The 20,390-nt window shown below is 32.1% G+C and overlaps 2 protein-coding genes across 2 annotated transcripts; both read right to left on the reverse strand.

Moving 5' to 3' along the window:
* Positions 1 to 389: 389 nt before the first annotated feature.
* On the reverse strand, positions 390 to 1,958 carry LOC112084618 (cold and drought-regulated protein CORA-like). Its single transcript, XM_024153865.1, has 3 exons — positions 1,836 to 1,958; positions 1,009 to 1,143; positions 390 to 854 (listed from the first exon to the last, which is right to left on the reverse strand). The coding sequence occupies exons 1-3, from the start codon at positions 1,903 to 1,905 to the stop codon at positions 586 to 588; spliced, it is 474 nt and encodes a 157-aa protein (XP_024009633.1). The 5' UTR covers positions 1,906 to 1,958; the 3' UTR covers positions 390 to 585.
* Positions 1,959 to 17,921: 15,963 nt separating this feature from the next.
* Positions 17,922 to 19,009, reverse strand: LOC18013925 (glycine-rich protein 3). The gene is made up of 2 exons (XM_024153747.1): positions 18,862 to 19,009; positions 17,922 to 18,445 (listed from the first exon to the last, which is right to left on the reverse strand). Exons 1-2 carry the CDS (start codon positions 18,944 to 18,946, stop codon positions 18,183 to 18,185), a joined length of 348 nt encoding a protein of 115 aa, XP_024009515.1. The 5' UTR covers positions 18,947 to 19,009; the 3' UTR covers positions 17,922 to 18,182.
* Between the last annotated feature and the right edge of the window lie 1,381 nt (positions 19,010 to 20,390).

Raw genomic sequence — 20,390 nt, forward strand, 5'->3', positions numbered from 1 at the left:
GCCCATTGATGAGTCGGATAATGGTTAGATTATCTCCTTCAAATTCCACTTTTTGAAGGAATATTTTCATATTTTCATTCACAATATTTTCTAATGGGTCTAAAAAATGGCACCATTTCAATTCGTCAAATGAAAATGGTTAGATAATTATAAGTTTGTTGAGAATTCTTTCTTTATGGTACTTTGATATATTTAGTGAACTTTGCAAGTATTGTGTATGAATAACCTCAGTAGAGTTTCTTTAGGTTCTCGTTGTACTATTAAGAAAACAAAATTTCTCATCGTGAACTTTGCAATTTGTGAATATTTAGTTTAAATATTTTTTCTTTTTTGTAAGACCCTAGAGTACGAATAATTAAATTGCAGTAATATAAAAAAACCAAAGACAATAACATAAAGTACAGACGATTTTATTATGCAAAGAGTGAAGATTACAACTCGAACACAGAGACATACATTATTAAGTTTATTCTCATAGTTTCTTTTCTTAAACTTGAGTCACTTCATTACAAATGCACCAATGTTTACTTAGAGTCATACACACGTATGTGCATATATGAGACTTAAAAGTATATTTCATAGATTTTAATGACCGGGCTGAGTCTGAACAGCTTCTGCTCCGTGTCCCCCGCGTCCACCATGGCCTCCTCCTCCATAGTGTCCTCCTCCTCCGTAGTGTCCTCCTCCTCCTCCGTAGTGTCCTCCTCCTCCTCCTCCGTAGTGTCCTCCTCCTCCTCCTCCGTAGTGTCCTCCACCGTGTCCTCCTCCGTGTCCTCCTCCTCCGTTGTAACCTCCATGGCCACCACCATATCCATCAGGTTTCTCATTTTCCTCACTCTCTGACTTCACCGTGCCTGTTCCAAACACACACAAAAAAAAAACAAAATTATTTCAAAAATATTTTTAAGCACGTGCAAATGTGCATTCCTTTGCCTATTTCATAATTGAACACTTTTAAAAAATGTATAGAAATTCGGGATAATGATGTAGTTGTAGTGACAGAATTACTCTGAACAGCTTCTAGTCCATGTCCCCCGCGGCCTCCATGTCCCCCGTGGCCTCCTCCTCCGTAGTGTCCTCCTCCGTGGCCACCACCATATCCATCAGGTTTCACAGTTTCCTCACTCTCTGAGTTCACCGTGCCTATCCCAAAAGCGAAACCACATTATTTTATAAATATTGTTAGTACGTACAAATGTGCATTCCTCTCCCCAATTTCATAATTAAATTTCTCTTAAAAACTTTCTAAAATATGTATATAATTCCGATCTCTAGTTATAAAAAAAATGAGTTCAACATTAAATATACGTTTTATATAAATTGGCGTCAAGCATCTAAATAGTTTGGGAGGGTCTAATAGGTATAAGAGCATGTACATCAGTGAACCCTTAAAAGAGGGGTTTAACAGAATATAATAACATTTTTTTTTTGTTTTAGTTTTTTTTTTTTTTAATTCGAAAATTATAATTTTCGACCATGTTTTATTTGGGATGATACCGTCTCTTCAGGTTCGTCGGGATGATACTGTCTCTTTAATATTAAGATCTTTTGTCTCAAAAACCGTGCCATGAACCCCTCTTGATCCTCTGATGTAGATGCTCTAAGAAGGACTAAACGTCATAAGTAAGCGTAAGTGTCTTTTCTTACTAGGACATCAACATGATACTTAAGTGTGTTTATGACTTAGTGAGTCCAAATAATTGACCATCGTTCACCCCAACTTTTCGCATTTAAAACGGACGAGATAGTTGGACAAAATTATCAAATGGTACGTTAGTCCGGTTAGATTAGCTTCACGATAATTTTTTTGTTTTCTATAAAATAATTTTACGTACCCGACTGCCTTGCTGAGACGACGAGAAGAAATGCAAACACACCCAACAGAAGCAAAGTCTTGGAAGCCATTTTCTTCAAACTGCTTATAACACTTTTAATTTGTATATATGGAGAAAGAAGTGATGAATAAAATGTTAGCCTGCATGCTCTCTATTTAAGGAAAACGAGGAGGGCAGAATGAGGAAAAGTCAAATAAATAATTCGTAGTGCAGTGAAAAGAAGTATTTTTTTAATTAAAAGCAAAAGGGAGATTTAGTGTATCACAAAATTTAGAGAAATTGCATTGTTTGCAGATAAAGACACACTTTTTAGTAGCAAATAAATAAAACTATATTTCTTTGCGCAAGCGAACAAAAGGGAGTTGTATTATTCTAGAAGAGTTTAGATCTAATTTATACCCCCCAAAAAATATAGTTTAGATATCTTTATCTGTATCATGCAATCTTTCTTTGTAAACATCTTGAATAGAGTTAATATATGTTACGTGATTTATATTAGATTGCATGAAACAAAAAATACGTGAAACAAAGTGTTTCGAAAAGGATAACAATTTTAAAAATGATAGGAAACGTTTGCTTTCGGAAACATATATTATATATAAAACATCAAAATCATATGAAAAACAAAACGAAACATTAAAACCAAACGAACTTTAATACTTATATATCAAACAGATAAATAAAGATACAAATCCAAACGTGGTAAGAAGATAACGAAATTTTCATATTTTCGAATTTACTTCATCTATCCTACAAATAAGATGGTAAGACGATCGATAAGTATGATCAAAGTATATCTGTATCCGTTGCGTCGATTCCCATATGGTGGGTTGTTGGATTGTGATTTGTGAAAAACTTTAACCTCAATAGTCTTTTAGATATTTCTTATCAACGTCTTTAAACATAGGAACCATCGGACAAGTATTGAACTATTGATATGTAAGAATTACATTATTGGCCATAACTGGTATTATTGTTACATTATTATTACTATAATTTGGACACAAAATTAGTCCACTATTTGTACTTTAACTCTTTAAGGATCTTCTTTGAAAATCTCAGCCGACAGGTTTTTAAGCAGACGGATAAAGAATTAATACGAAGTAATTACTAAGAACTTACCTTTAAAGGGTGAAATTTTGCTTGGCTATAATTTATTCAGGCCTACATCGATAAAAAAAAATAAAAATCATTCCAGTGACCTAAGTGTAAAGGAGCTTGAGATATACGTGTTGAGAAGATGAGCATTATTAAGTGTACAGAATGTAGCTGCCGTCCTAATTATAATAAAATAGAAGTTAATCCGCACATTGTAAGGGATAATGTTTTTTTAATTATTTTTAAATTTAATTTAATTTTTTTTAGTTAAATTAAAATTGGTGGCAAAAATATTTTAACAAAAAATATAAATAAACAAAATTAATAAAAATTAAATAATATATATATATAAATATCACACAACCGATATTTATTTGTATATATATATATATTATAGAGTATGACTTTGAGCTAATTTTGTTATGCAGTTTAATTATTCATAAAATAAGAATTTAATTTTGAATATTTTATTAGAGATTAAACTATTATTTTTAGTTAATAAATTATAATATATGTTAATAATAATTATATATAGGATTAGACAAATTCGTCTATTTAATTTATTTTATAATTTTTAAAATATTATTTCGACCAATCCGCAAAAAATAGATTTTAAACTTTAAATTATATTTTATTTTTTATAATAATAATTGAATTGATTTTCAAAAATGATGCTAATTAATTATGAAAATACAAATGAAAAATATTGCAAAATTTAAATAGTTTTTCATATATATGGATTGATTATTATTTAAAATAATAGAATATATTTTAACATTTTAATAAGTAAAAAGCAAAATACATTTTTTATTTATATCCATATATATTCAAAACAAATATGTGAGCTATATATTTAACTATCTCTTGTGAAGAAATATTTAATTAAAAATTTTATATTTGTAAAATTTATTTATTTAATATCTTTTAAGTAAAGGTTTATTTATGTAATATTTTATAAATAAATATTTATTTATGTAAAATATTCTGTAATATCTTACAAATAAAAGTTTCTTTATAAAATGTCTATTCAAATAATAATGTAGAGATGTAATTTAATTAAAGTCTAATTGATATGAACTTCATAATTATTATAAAAATATGATCAATTCCATGCGAGTGAAAAAGATTTACATAGTTATCGTTTATTTCTCATACAAAACTATTTTAATTTTAAAGAGTAAAACGTAGCAGAAAATGAAAACTGGAACTTTTTTAGAATATGACAGCTAGTTTTAAAAATGGGAGATGGCTACAATACCGTTTCAAAATAATAGATTAAAACTTAATCCCAGATATCCGACTTGTTGATGGTTTCTATTTGCTTACGCACACTAAATATATTAACACTCAAGAGAGGGAAAGTGTAAATTGTATTAATGAAAGTGTTAGTGAACCGTATTACATTAATTCCCTTTTATATACCAACTAGGTTAAGAATAAATACATATATGTTAATACATCCCTCTCAAACCGAATCAACCTTAGGTAGAAAGAGGTTTGATAATAATACACGACTAAGCAAAAAATGAAATGGACCTAGATGCAAAGGCTTCGTCAACATATCAGCAAGCTGATTCGAAGTAGAGACATGAAGAACATTTAGGAAGCCATTCTTCACCTGATCTCGGGTTATGTGGGAATCAATTTCCACATGCTTAGTTCTCTCGTGAAATACAGGGTTATTGGCAAGATTCATAGCTGATTTTTTTTATCACAAAACAGGTTGGCTTCAGAAGTTACCGGGATATGAAGATCAGTCAGTAATTGGTGCAGCCAAAGTAACTCTCCCGTAGTAACAGCCATGCTCCGATATTTGGCCTCCGTGCTGCTTCTATTAACCATTTCCTGTTTCTTGGACTTCTAGGTGATAAGAGATGTTCCAAGAAATACACACAGACTCGTTACAGAACGACTGCATCTGAAAATCCATTCAAGCATAACTCTGTAGTAGCATAATAGAAAAAACCTTAGCCCAGATTTTCTTCAAATATTTAAGGATCTGGAAAGCAGCTTGAAAATGAACATTAGTGGGGAAAGACAGATACTGACTCCACTGATGCAGCGCAAAAGTGATATCAGGACGAGTAATGCAGAGATATTGCAATCGACCAATCAATTCGCGATATGAAGTTGTATCAGAAAGAGACGTACCCGCGGACTGGATCCATCAAAACTGATTTTGGTTTATAACCAAGGAGACCATAATCTTCAATAAGATCCAAGCAGTATTTCCTCTGTGAAACAGATAACCCCGAAGCATTCCTTGCAATCTCAAGACTCAAGAAGAAATGAGCTTGGCCAAGATCTTTGGTCTTGAATGGGATTGTGATATATTCATATCATTTCGTGTTTAGGATGCATTTTTGGTCCAAGAATAGAGCCTCATGCATACATTTTAGATAGATTCTTCATGTTTTCTTTGTTTTAGAGGTTTAGGACTTTGCATTAGGTCCAAGTGAGTCTTGCATGTTTGGAGTGTCAATCAGGTGCTTTGGAGGTCATCTGGAGATGAAAATATGGAACCAGGTGAAGAAATGGTGAAAGAAGGGCAAGATATGGTAAAAATGAGGTTTTGGAGGTTATCGGCAAAATTGCTTACTGCGGGAAGATTTTTATCGGCCAAAAATCATTCCCGGGAAGCAGTTATCGGCCAAAACATGTACCAGACCAAGTCTGTATCGGCAAAAATCCTTTGTCGTGGGAAAAAATGTTTATCGGCTAAAATACGTACCGCAGTACGTAACTTATCGGCCAAAACGTGAATTATCGGCCAAAAGTTTCCCGACCCGATATGCTTCAAAGATGCCTTTACCAGAAAGCTTTCTCGTCCGATTCAGTTTCTAGTGTTTTCACAAACGTTCAAGAGAATTGAGTCACAATTCCAGAACAGTTGGAATCAATGGATTTGGAGCAGTGAGCTGAAAGATACGGCCAACAGAAGATGAATCTGCCTCGCATCCATTCTGGTCATATCCGATGCGACTCAAAGATCACTCAGGATGAAACTCTTCCCTTCCAATCTAGTTTCCGGGGCTCTATCAAGATTTGAGAGATTCGAGTCATATTTCCATAACGCTTAGAATCATTCCATTTGGAGTGTTGAGTTGGGAGATATCGCATTCGGGAGACAGACATGCCCTGCAGTAAGAAACTAGAACCTCCCGAGCCAATGCAATGATCCGTTTACCGGAAGGCCTCTCTCACCCGGGATGCACTTAAGTTCTTCATCAAAGTTGTATGGAATTGAGCTGCCTTTCCTCTGGAGTTTCTCTCGAGTCATTTAGACTCATATCCCACAAGTTATGCTAGCTCAAGTAAACATAGATCCGAGGAAATGAGAAATGCTGCGACATGGCTTTGCGACTCGGTCAACTTGCAGCGATGAATGTTTAAATTCTGGGAGCAAGCTGAGACTTGAAATGATGCGGGTGAGGTGACTCGGAGCAGGGTAAGGATTTCCAAAGCTCAAATATTTCTAAGTCCAGAACAGCCTATGACATGGCAGTGCGAGATTGATGATGAGATGAACCATGTCGCACACACACTCGCTTGGGGCCGCGACATGACAGTGCGAGATGGATGAAGAGAAGTAACATGTCGCACTCCTACTCTCTTGGGGCTGCGAACGTGAAGCTGTGAGTGGGAAAAGAAGGATTTAAGCTGCAAGTACAATTGCTTGAATGATACGACATGAAAGTGCGGCTGAAGAAGCAAGGGAGCTGAGACGTAACAACATTCACTTGGGGCTGCGAGATGGCAGTGTAGGTGAACTGAAGCCAGGACCATCTCGCACCATGGCCACATGACCCAACTGAACCAGGTCAGTACACAGTTTGTCTTGAGCTGACCCGCTCCAAAACACTTAGTATAAATAGCTTTTAGGGTTTTTTTCCAAAGAACATCTCATTTTCCTTTAGGTTTTTAGCCACTTTTGTGTAAGAGACAACTAAAGAGAGATATCTCCTTTCTTTTCTTTGAATCAAAAATGTTTGAGAGCTTAATCTATCTATCTTATCATCATTACTATTCATCATCTTGTTTTCTCTATCAACTAATCATGTTTAATTACTTTTCTTGCAAAGGAATCAGAGAGTTAATCATGATTAGTGAGTAGTCGCGTCATTAGGGTTCTAGATATGTAAGTTAGGGTGTTTAGAGGTTTGATTAAGGCTGCTTAGGATTAAATTTATACATCTCTGTCTTGTTTAGCTGATTTTAATGCTTGGTTATAGATGATCTCTCTAACCCAGATTTTGGGCATTTCATCTACCCAAAACGTGTTTGATGAAATGCCTGAACCAGCTAAGTCAAGAGTCTATTGTTTGATTCACATGAAAATGTTGTTTTGAGCATAGATGGTATATTAGGATTCGTGTTTAATGCATTCCTTTCATTGTGACTCTAATGATGATTAGGTATGAGCAATGTTTGGTATTGTGTTTTGATGCTTGAGAAATATTGAAACTTGATTTGAATCCTAAGCTGCTTAGATCATTCATCATCATTGTCATTAGCTCCTTGATTAAACTATGATGCACCCTAGAAACTATCATGTCTAGAGCTCTAAGTTTCATCATATTCATATCATCTTAATCATTTTCTGTCTTTATTTATTGCTTGTTTAATTCTTTAATCTTGTTTAATTGCAATTCTGTCACTTGTTTGAAACTAAAACATTTTGTTTGTTTGAATTAAGAATAGTTCATATAGATTAGTGAACTAAACACCACACCTTGGATTGATAACCTTTGTACTACAACAGACAAAGGGATTGATACCCTAAGAGCCTTGAAAAATCTTGTCTACCATATTGAGAGAATCTTCTAAATAGACTTGACAGCTTCATCATCATTGCTCGCTATAAGGATGTCATCGACATAGATCAGGAGATAAATAAATAATGTACCTGTTAGCTTCACAAAGAGGGTGTTATATGCATAAGACTGTACAAATCCGGCATCAAGTAAGACCTTCGACAAACACTTGTACCATTAACGAGATGTCTGCTTCAAGTCATAGATGGATTTATCAAGTTTGCAAACCTGATTAGCAGGCAGATGAACATCAGCTGGAGTGTAACATCGTGGCAAGCTCATGTATATCTCCTCATCGAGCTTACTGTGCAAGAAAGCATTGGTTACATCCATTTGGGTTAAGCTCCAACCCATTCATGCGGCTAAACCAAGGATAAGCTTCACACTGGCAAGCTTGGAAACTGGGAAAAGGTGTCAAAGTAATCAACACCTTTTTGTTTTGTGTATCCCTTTGCTACCAGGCAAGCTTTATAACGCTCCACATTTCCATCTGCATTATACTTAATGGTAAACACCCATTTACAACCAACAACATTTTCCCTCGGAGGCAATGACACAACACTCCACGTATTGGTTGACTCCATTGCTCCGAATTCCAAATTGAAAGCATCAGTCCATTCTTTGGATGAAATCACCTGCTTAAAGGTGTTAGGCTCAGTCTCCATTGAAAAAGAGAGAACAATAGACTGATATGGGGTGTTAAGAGTAGAGTAAGAGAGAACAGAAGAAAGAGGATATGGAGTAGTATAAACCTTTATAGAAATGGGAGGAGTAGAAATTTTTGTTAAAGAACAATGATAATTGGACAAATAACGTGGTACTTTTGTCGAGTGTTTTAGCCTGGCATTGGGAAGTGAAACCAGAGCATTCTCTGTGACAACAGGGTGATGGATTTTCCTTGGAGCACTAGAGTGAGATGATGATGCATGTGATGTATAAAGCGGAGGAGAATGGATGGTCACAGTAGATGAAGGATGCAAATTATTAGGCAGTGAAATCACCTAATCTAATGCAACAAGAATTGGCAATGGTAATATAAACTCTAAAAAAATATCAGAAGATGAACTAGAAAGAAGATGCTCAGTAAAAGGAAATATTGTCTCATGAAAAACAACATTTCGAGAAACAGAGATAATTTTTGAATCAAGGTTCAAGACATTAGAATACCCTAAGAGTACACATCGATCCACACGAGGACTAAAATTATGTTTATCCTTCTGTAACGTAGAAACATAACATAAGCAGCCAAAAGATCTTAAGAATAAGTAATCGGGCTTCTTAAGCATAACCAACTCATATGGAGATTTGTGTTTAAGAATAACAGAAGGTAATCTGTTTATCAAAAGACAACTCCAAATGAAGATCCGCTTGCGGCTATAGCTAGATCTGAGAGTTGCGAATATGCTTACAAATTTTCAGGCTGATCCAATCCGATTTGCCTGTCTGTTTCTCTCTTACACCATAACAGGTCGGATCTGCCACCTAGATGGTTACAATGGCTTCGCCTTTAAGGTTCTTGGCCACAAGATAGCTCTCTGATCTCTTCTAAGACATGGCTGCTCTATTTATAGAGTGGAGAAGAGATACTTCTAAATTTAGAGTTTTAGAGAGGAAAATAATGAAAATGGGTTTGAGAGTTTTTCTGATGGGTTTTGAGTAATCAGGCTGAAAAAAAAAAAAAAAATTAGACCAAACCCTATTCTTGGGATGTCACAGATTTATTAGAGAATATATTTACATGAGTTTATAATTATTTGTATGATATTTACATGAGTTTATAATTAAATCGTACATTAACATAGCATCGTTATTGGATAGTTAGTCGGATCGGTTCAACCGGTCATACGAAAAGTTTGTTTAATATATATATATATATAAGAAAATAAGAATAGTTATTTTAAGAAAAATAAAGAAAATAAAATTAATTTCTTTTAATTATTTACAACTGCCAGCCAGCGATTACATCCGTCGCTTGAAGAAACTTATTATCTAAATGAATAAATAAACTTTTAATTTATAGCGGTTCTAAGCGTCACAAAGAGATAAGAAACAAGTTCAACGGTTTTAGTGATTGTTATTAAACGTCACGAAAATATAACCGTATGCAAACATAGCGTATGTGGCTGGCAGCGAGAAAACTATCCAACACTAAATATTACATATTTACTTTAAAATTCATGCCTGCTTATTACCAAACCATATTTTTACCAATTTTAATTGTGACATTTAATGTCCGCACATGCGTACAGGCCAGTCATAAATCTGATATATTGCATTCACATCAATTTGTGTGTATTTTTGTTTTGATATGTCTTCTGATTTTTTTCTGTCCTATGTAACCATTTTTTGATAATTTTAATTGGTTGATCATTAATCTTTACGTGTCTTTTAAAAGTGATGTGGTATAATCGTTTTAATTAGATTATTAAAGCTCGTTTAAGATTGTCTTTTTAAAAACGACAAAAAAAATCGGACAAAGTAAGTAATAAAAATAAATGTATGACCCATATATTTGAAAGTGTCACTGGCCCAATGGCAGAAGTCTCCCTTATGCATTTGAAGGACATGTGTTTGAACCAAGGTGGTAACAATTTTTTAAAAAATCGTAGAATTTTAAAACGACATCGTTTTGAGTTAACCTAACAGTAACAGCAGAGTTAACAGCGTTTAACTTTTCTGTTAACTTTATAAACGGAGTGCTGATTTGGCAAGTCAACGAAAAGTTTGTTATTATTTATGGAAGTCAACAAAAATTAAATGTTTATTTGGCTAGCCTGACAGTTCATGCTTTTTTTTGGCAAAATGTGGAAAGTTTAAGGTTTTTTTGGCCGAATTCTCAAAATAAACTCATTAAAGTTCGTTTAAATTGTTTTTTTAACCAATAAACATTAAAACCTGTTTAAGATTGTCTTTCTAAAAACCAATTAAAGTCTGTTTATAGTTGTTTTTATTAAAACCAATGAACTCAAAAAACCTAATATACTTCTTCGATACACTAAATATATATATATATATCCTCTCTAACATAGTTTGTCTTTTAATGTTCTCTTTTTCGGTAAACATTACATTTGCTTTTTTCTATTAATTTTATTAACGTACGCTTGAGTTTGAGTTTGTTGCTTGTGCTTATAAATTTTTTTGTAACAATTCCTAATCTTTTTAAGATTATGATTGAAAATGTTAGTATAAACAACCATAGTTTAAAAAATAGCATCAATGTTCACATACTCGTGAAACAATGTATAGCATCAAGTCTATCAATTTTTTTGGTCTCTTATTTTAGATTTGATGCGGCAAAAAGATTGCTTTGGGAACCAAGTCTTTTTTTTTGTTGGAATTATCTTCTATTCTTGTCAGTTTTTATTTTTCATGCAAACGTTGACATTAAAATCTCTTTGTTAGATTTGATACCATATTAAATTTCAAATCTGAATTAATCATTATATTTATACATTATTATTATGGATGAGTTTATTTTCGTTATCTGTAGCCCAAACTCTCTTCCCACGAAAAAAACGATTAAACCAATAATATTTATTATAAACAGGCCGATAGACTTTAGTATAAACAAGTTTCAATAGCCTAATTATAACAAAATTTGTCACATCGCTTTAAAGCACGTATAGAATTAATGAACGAACAAAAAATAAATACATGACATGTCAGGACAAAACGACACATAAGATTTTGGACTTCACAAATAATAGTAACTAGGAATTAACATGCACATTGTGCGGGGTAATGTTTTTAAGAATTTTAAATATTTTTTAAAAAAATTTTGGTTAAGTTAAAAATTGGTAGCAAAAACCTTTTAACAAAAAATATAAATAAATAAAATTGGTAGCAATTAGATAACTATATATATATATATATATATAAATATCATACAACCGATATTTACGTGTATATGTATCTATTGAAAGAACTTTGAGCTAGTTTTGTTATGCGGTGTAATTATTAGTAGTTTTTAAATGTGAAGGTGATGTGATGTTAATATATTCATACTTATATACTGCTGGGATAAATTCGATCCTTCCTACATGGACGAACTGCATGCTTGCACGTGGCGTCCATGTTTTTTTTTTCAGGTACGGCCCCCCTGGGCCAAATTAGGATCCGTAGTGGGTCGTAAGCATATAGCACTGGGCCTCGAATCCATAAGGATTCGGGAGATCCGGTACGATAGATCACTTGTTCCCGGGTTCCTCGTATCTAATAGTGCAGGCCACGCTGTCAGAAGTAAGGAGGTCGAAACTGAGTGGTCAAGAGGAGGAGAAGTCCCATTTTCTATGTCCTAGGCCTAAACATGGTAATCCGGAAAGGTCGAGATATAAGGTAGTGTGGCCTACACAGGATCTGGAGAGCGGAGTCATCCATCGAGACAACCCCGACAGCCCGGTCCCAGTATCGAGGGATCCATGTCAGGTATGAAATAATTTTATGAGCGGAAAACACTATTCAAATTTTCCTCCATTCGATAATAGGAATATGCCTTAGTATGATTTGATTGCCCATACTCTTACAAAACCATGAAATTGGCATTTAATGCACCCTTCTTACATGTGTCAGGCGACAGCGACCTTTCACAGAAACTAGAGGAAAAGAAGAGGTTCATCAAGAGTTATACCGCGTATGAACCGCCAACCCAATCCGTACACTGGAGACGAAAGGAACATGCTAAGGAGCGGTCTCGCAGCAGGCAGAACACGTCAAGGAAAGTTGGTGAGACCGTCAGAGGTATGACGTGGGAAAAAGATTTGAACCCAATAAAATCGGATCGAGAACCGACCAACCCACCCGACTCGCTATGCAAGGACAGACCCGGTATACTAACCCGGGTCAGGTAAAATCCTATAAATACATTATCCTTTCCAACAAGGAAGGAGATCACTTTTATTTGCTATCTTAAGGCTCATATTATCTCTCTAGATACTTGTGATCTTTGAGCCCTAACATATTATACTTTCCGGTCATTACTCAGAACAATGTTTTAGTTCTTCTCCACGGCGGTTCCTAAATCGTGGAGTATTTCCACCCACAAACTCTTTCATTTCTTCTCTTTTAACTAATTCTTTATAAGGAACGCTGGGCCCATCTTTCTTCTCTCGTTTTCCGAACTCTTTCCTCTCTCCAATTAGTCACTCTGTGATCTTTCTTCACTGTTTTCTGACTTGAACGTCGGAGAACCTTCCGAAAACACACCATCATCGTGTTTTTTGGGCCTTCACGTGCTTTCTGTTTTTGCAAGAGACTTACCCCCACAAAGGATCAAAAATCTCTAAATAGTTTAGCGCTAGAAAGAGGAGGGCAACACTCTTCTATAGGAAGAACTGAAACCATACACGACCTTGAAGGTATGTCATGACAAGAGAAGACGGAGGTAGCTCACCAGAGAACGACACCTTGGAGGGGATGGAAGGAGAGAACATCTGCTGGGTCGACAGACCGACCAAGCTATTCTCGGGATGCCCGATGATAAGGGGAACATCTTTGGTTCCCCACGCCGCCGCCAAACGCACACTCAGAACTCGTCCAGAGTGTAGAAGAAAATGCCCTGTAAAATTCCTTACATCCAAAAACCTTAGTGAAAGTGTTGGCAAACTGGTCATTATATATAACAAATGAGTTAAAGACTCGTGGGCAATGCCCAATAAAGTCTGCCATGGATTGGTCCTGTACAACAGTTTTTATATCAATTAAAAAGTGCAGGCCTCGTAGGTTGATCGATTGCAGTTTGCGGATTAAACAATTGGGATCTATACTAGTTTCGGCAAAGATAATTGACAAGAACGTCCAAAACCGGCTAAGTGAAAGACAACGTCTTGGAGACCAAAAGTATGAAAGAAGCCTCATGTATTGGTTTGCCACACACAAAAAAAAAACTATTTGTTTTTAGTTTCCATTTTATAAAAAAAAACTAGGTATTTAGCCCTTTTTTGCATGGGCAGAGAAGTTTATTAAATAATACTAGGAGAGAATCCGCGCGTATGCGCAGATCTTGTTTTAATTTATATTTTGAATAATTTGTATTGAATTTTATGTTTACTATTATTGTATTTTTGTTTAGAATATTTATAATAAATTATTTGTAATCTCTTCTACACCAGTTGTGTCAAATAGTCTAATTTTTTCTTCGATCTTCATATTCTTTTTATTCTTGTAAATCTTACTAATATAATATTTGTTAATTTTCTTAATTTTCTATTTGAATTTTTTTGGTTATATATATTTTATTGATACCATCTTTTTATTATTAAAAAAATTATATATGACATTTTTATGTGGATACTTTTTTTTACTATTATTTTTTTAATAACTTTTATCTTTTTAATAGTTTATTAAATATGCTTTGTGTTTTATACTTTTATTAGTTGAATTTTTATATAAGATTATTTGAAACTTTTTAATTTAGTCAGTCTCATAATTTTTTTCACTTGCATTAAAATTTAATTATATTTTTAGTTTGTAAATGAATTTTAAAACATTTGAAAAAAGAAAATAGAACTATGCAATTAAAAAGTCTTATATTATATAATAGTTATAAGTTTTTATATATTAAAATTAAATTTTAATTTTATTCTAATATAAATATATGTTAATATTTATTTATGTTTTTAATGTGTTTGCTTTAAATATGATTAATTAATTATTTTGTTAATATTTGAAGAGGATAGGTGGTGCTCTCTCCAGTGCTGACGTGTCGCTCAACTGGAGAGAGTTGGCCAAATTTTATATATATGACTAGGAGAATACATGCACGTAATATGCGGGTTTTTTCTTTAATTATTTCAAATTGATATATTTTTGTATTTTTCTTAAAGAAATATAGTCATCATTTCTTCTATGTTACTATATAATTATAAATCAATCAATTTAAAATTTAATATTATTAAAAAATCAAGAGTTTATACAAAAAAGCTATCAATGTTTTAGCATAAATTCTTGTTTAATATTTATATAACTGTTATTTAAGAATCAGTTAATAAAAAAAAACTATTTTCTTTGAATGGTTGAGAATTTAATACTAAAATTTATTAATCAATTTTTTTTTGATAATTGTAACTTTAAATTAAAAATTGACAAATGTCATCTCTATATTAACTCTAAAATGCTGATGTGTCACTCATATATAGAGAGTTAGCCATCTTTTATATATAAGATTATAAGTAAACAATATATTTGGTAGTTTAATCTTCATCTCTAAAGTAATCATTATTTGCATAGATTAGTTTTATGCATTATTTTATTCATTCAACTTTTAGCCTCAAATTTCTCCTTTTTTGGCTAAATTGACTATCCTTACTGATTTTTATCTTCTCGTAAGCGTAGACGTGAAACCATTTTATCCAGTTGTATGTAACAAATCAATCTTTTTTGCTAGCTTTGATACCATATTTAGTTTCATCTCTGAAAATTTCATTATATATACATTAAGTTTAAAGATGATTTTAGTTCTTCATTCTCTTGAAATTTCTCCCTGTTTAACGAAAATTGTCTCTCTTTGGTTGATACTTATCTTTTATGCAAGCGTGGATACAAAACTTTAATATCATGTTGATACCATGTTAAACTTTTTTAAAATTATAGTCATTATTTATAGACATTAAATATATAGATTATTGTAACTAGGTGAATCTCCGCACGTTACGTGCAAGTTTTTTTTTCTTCAACTATTTCAAATTTCAAATTCCTAAGAAAAATGCAATCCTACTTTATTATGTGTTAGAATATTATTATAAATCGATCATTTAAAATATAATATTATTAAAAAATTAAGATTATACAAAAAAAAATCCATCAATATTTTTAATTAATTATAACATAAATTCTTGTTTAATATTTACAGAAATATTATTTAAGAATCAATTAATAAAAAACTTTTCATTTTCTTTTAGTGTTTTAAAACTTCATATAAAATTTATTAATTAATTTTCCTTAAAAACTTTTGTAACTTTAAATTAAGAAATATGACACATATCATCCCTATATTAACTCTCAAATGCTGATGTGGCATTCGTATGAAGAGAGTTGGCCTTCTTTTATATATAAAATTTTTCATTCTCTCTAGTCGGAAATTTCTTCCTCTTTTGTCGGAATTGTCTTTTGTTCTTCTATGTTTTTATATTTCATGCAAGCGTGTACATAAAATTATTATATCAGAGCGTAGGTAAACAATTCTTTTGTTAGCTTTGATACCGTGTTAAGTTTCAAATCTGAATTAGTCATTCTTTTATACATTATTTTTTATGGACGAATTTATTTTCATTCTCCGTAGTTCGATCTCTCTTCCCACGGAAAGACGATTAAACTAATAATAAGAAAACCGCAGACTTTACATTGAAACGAGCTGCAGATAAAATTTAGAATAAAATGGACTTTAATGATCCAGTTAGTATGAACTATGACACATCACTTTCAAAACACACATAGTATAAATGAACAATTTATTAAAAAGCTAGCTTTAATACCATGTTAGAAAATAAACTAATCCTTTTTGCTAGCTTTGATACCATGTTTAGTTTCATCTCTGAATTTTTCATTATAAATATACATTAAGTTTAAAGATAATTTTGGTTCTTCATTCTCTAGAACTTTTTCTCTGTTTAACGGAAATTATCTCTATTTGTCAGTACTTATCTTTTATGCAAGTACAGCCACAAAATTTTGATATCAAAGCGTAGGTAATTAAACAATTTTTTTGGTAATTTTGATATCATGTTAATCTTTATCTTCAAAATAGTCATTGTTCATATACATTAATTTTATAGATTATTTTAATTCTTCATTCTCTCTAGCTGGAAATTTCTTTCTATTTTGTCAAAATTGTCCTTTATTTTTTTGGTTTTCATCTTTCATGCAAACATGGACAGAAAACTATTATATCAGAGCGTAGTTAAACAATTCCTTTGTTAGTTTTGATACTGTGTTAAGTTTTGAATCTGAATTAATCATTATTTTATACATTATTTTTATGGATGAATTTATTTTTGTTCTCCGTAGTCTAATCTCTCTTCCCACAGAAGGACGATTAAACCAATAATAAGAAAACCATAGATTTTTTAATTAAATAAGACCGCAGATAAAAATTAGAATAAAATTGACTTTAATGATCCAGTTAAAATGAAGTATGATACATCACTTTTAAAATACATGTAGGATAAATGAATGACCTATTAAAAACATTAAAAAAGTCAATAAGTTAGAAAATAAACTAACCACACATCAGATTTTTTGCTTCAGAAATATATCGATTGAAAAACAATGTTGCACTTGATGTACAAATGGCTTTTGATTGAATAACTATTACATTCAATTAAAAAAACAATAACGCCTAGAGAGACTAGAAGTGCCTTTAACCAAAGTAATTAACTAACCGTCAACACCATAGATGGCGCGATGCTCTTCGACAGAGGATCAAGACACAAGCTGCTGTTTTTGAGACTTCAAAGATATAGAACAACCACCAAACTGAATAATAGAATCTGTATAATAACGTCTTGTTGTTGGGCATCATGCCCGGCCGGAACTGCCCCATGCAATAAGAGACAGATGAGTCTTAGCTTTTAAAAGAAAACCATGTCACAGATTGCCTTTGACCTTGAGTAAACATATAAACCTTGTTGTTGCATCCCAATGAGTCTGTTTTGGTTCTTGCATGAACTAAGCAACAATGTGGACCAGTGTTAATCTGCAGGTTCAGGAATTGTACCTCTTTTAACTAAAGCAAGACGTACGATGGTTCTTCTCCAGAGGCACAGGTCTCCGAAATGATATTATGATGGTCACAAAATGTGAAAGCAGTTTTAAAAATGTTTCCTACCTAAAATCCCAAGCGCAAGGCTGAAATCGAAGTAGTACTAGGTACAAATTCACAGGGAGGAAGCAGAGTCGACCCTTGGCCAATCCAAGAAAGCCTATACTTCCGGCTGATTCTTTTATAAAAAAATATTTGGTCCTCAATTATTCAAAACTTGTCTTAGTCTGGTCAGACTGATCGTAAAGTCTTATGTGGCGCTTTTAGTCCCCATTCCGTGTTCGAATCTGCAAATTGCCTTAGTTGTTGGGTCTATATGAAAAACGTTGAGAGTCTTTAGATTTCTGGTAGTCTATACTCTTAAGGGAAAAATAAACTTCCTTGGCAGCCTGTTATAATCTTATTTCTTGGACCCAACAGTACGAACAATGAAATCGCACTACACAAAACCAAAGAGAATATAATACAGAGACAACATAAACAACAAACGATATTATTATGCAAAGAGCAGACATTACAACTCGAACACTGAGACATTACATTATGAAACTTTATTCCCATAGATTCTTTTTCTTGAGTTACTTCATTACAAACTCACCATGGTTCACTTATAGTCATACACACGTATAACTGTATTATATAGATGTAGCCATGCATGGTGGTTAATATAATATGAAGTTTTTAGTTACCAGGCTGAGTCTCAACTGCTTCTACTCCGTGCCCTCCTCTTCCTCCGTGTCCACCGCGTCCTCCTCTTCCTCCTTTGTATCCTCCCCCTCCTCCTCCGTAGTGTCCCCCTCCTCCTCCGTAGTGTCCTCCTCCTCCTCCTCCTCCGTAGTGTCCTCCTCCTCCGTAGTGTCCTCCTCTTCCTCCTCCGTAGTGTCCGCCGCGGCCACCACCATATCCATCAGGTTTCACAGTTTCCTCACTCTCTGACTTCACCCCTGTCCAAAAAAATATAGAAAAATCACATTATTTCAAAGATATTGTTTAGCACGTGCAAATGTTCTTTCCTCTCCCCGATTTCAAAAACGAAATTTCTCTTATAAACATTTTAAAATATGTATCGAATCTCTTGTTTAGAATAAAGAATTATGAGTTTCAAAATTAAATATACGTTCTATATAAAATTTTCACCAATATACGTAAGTGTCTTTTATTACTAGGACATCAACATCGTACTTAAGTGTGTTTTTTGACTTATAAGTCCATATAGTTGACCTTCGTTCAAATCAACCTTCCGGACTTAACACGGACGAAATAGACAAATAGAGACAATATTATCAAATATGGTACGTTTGTTTGGGTTCGATTAGCTTCACGAACATTTATTTTGTTTCTATAAAATAATTTTATTTACCCGATGATTGCCTTTCTGCGGCAACTTCTGAGACGACGAGAAGTAATGCAAAGAGACCCAAAAGAATCAAAGCTTTGGAAGCCATTTTCTTCTACTGCTTTTAAGTTTATAACACTCTTTTGTTTTGTTGGAGAAAGAAGTGATGAATAAAATGTTCGCCTGCATGCTCTCTATTTAAAGAAAGGGTAACGAAGAGGAGAAAAGTCAAATAACTAATCCGTGGACCGTAGTGCATTAAAAATAACGAGGAATTTTATTTATTAAAGAGATAAGTAAGGGTATTTGCATTATTTGCAGATAATGACAAAAAGAGCAATTCAGTAAAATAGGATTGAGACTGTGCTTCGCGCGGATTGTAATTTATGTTCATGTTTTTATATATTTTATATATTATTTCTTAAGAAATAATTTGTTGATAATTTTTTCTTAGTTTAATAGTTTTATTTTTAAGTTTACATTGTATTAACAATATCTGTGTTCTGTTAGTTATTCTTACTGGTAGATTAAAAACTCTATAAATTAATAATATTAGGACTTTGATATTTTATTAATTTTTAGAGTTATTAATTTAGAGGTTTCAAATAAAAAACTATTTCTTATTAATTTTAAAATTAAAAAAAAATCGTTGAAATTTATAATATTTTTAAAAAATTAAAAAAAATAAAAATGAGTTCCAAGAAGACTTCAATTTAAATTAAACAAAAACATAGTAGATTATCTCACTTATATGTTTATATCAAATTTTATTTATGGTAATTATTAATTTATGATAATAATGGGACCATAGATTTACATAAGAGTTTTGTTAAGTTTATTATCTTATTATCTTATCGAATTGTGTCATAATTTGAACTGGCTCAACGTAACTCAGAACTATGAAAAATTATTAATTTATGTATTTATTAATTTATCGAGTATTAATTTATAGAGTTTTTATTGTATGTCTATATAAAAATAGTTTTTTTAATTATATTATTAACTTCTGTAATTTTTTATTTTGTGTGTTTTTATATTTTATCTGTACTATTGTGTGACTCTAATTATAATTATTTAAATTATTTTTTTATTTTTCTTAATTTATACTCTCTAAATTATTATTTTTTAATTCATACTCCGTACAAATTTTTATTTTTAGTCATCTATTATTTTGAATTGTTGAATAACTAATTTATCATATTTTTCTTTTTTTGAAAAAAAAATTTATACTCCTTTTCCATCTTCATATTTTTATAATTTATTAGTTTTATCTTTTTTTTTTTTTTTATCTTTAACGTTTCTGTTTTTGTATTTTATAAAATTCATCTTCATTAGTTTCATGTTCTTCATTTTTTTATTTATTTTTTTCATTTTCCAATGGTTTTTGACTTCTACTTTTCTTCCTCCTGTTTTTTTTTATTCTTTTTTCATTGTCTTTTTTTTTAATTATCATCATTTTTCTAATTTTTTTCAGTTTATATAATATATTATTTTTAATAATATATATATATTTAATCCAGTTAGTATTACAGTTTTCTTTAAATATTAATATC

The sequence above is a fragment of the Eutrema salsugineum genome, unplaced genomic scaffold (assembly GCF_000478725.1).
Source record: "Eutrema salsugineum unplaced genomic scaffold, Eutsalg1_0 scaffold_4, whole genome shotgun sequence".
Classification (NCBI taxonomy): Eukaryota; Viridiplantae; Streptophyta; class Magnoliopsida; order Brassicales; family Brassicaceae; genus Eutrema; species Eutrema salsugineum.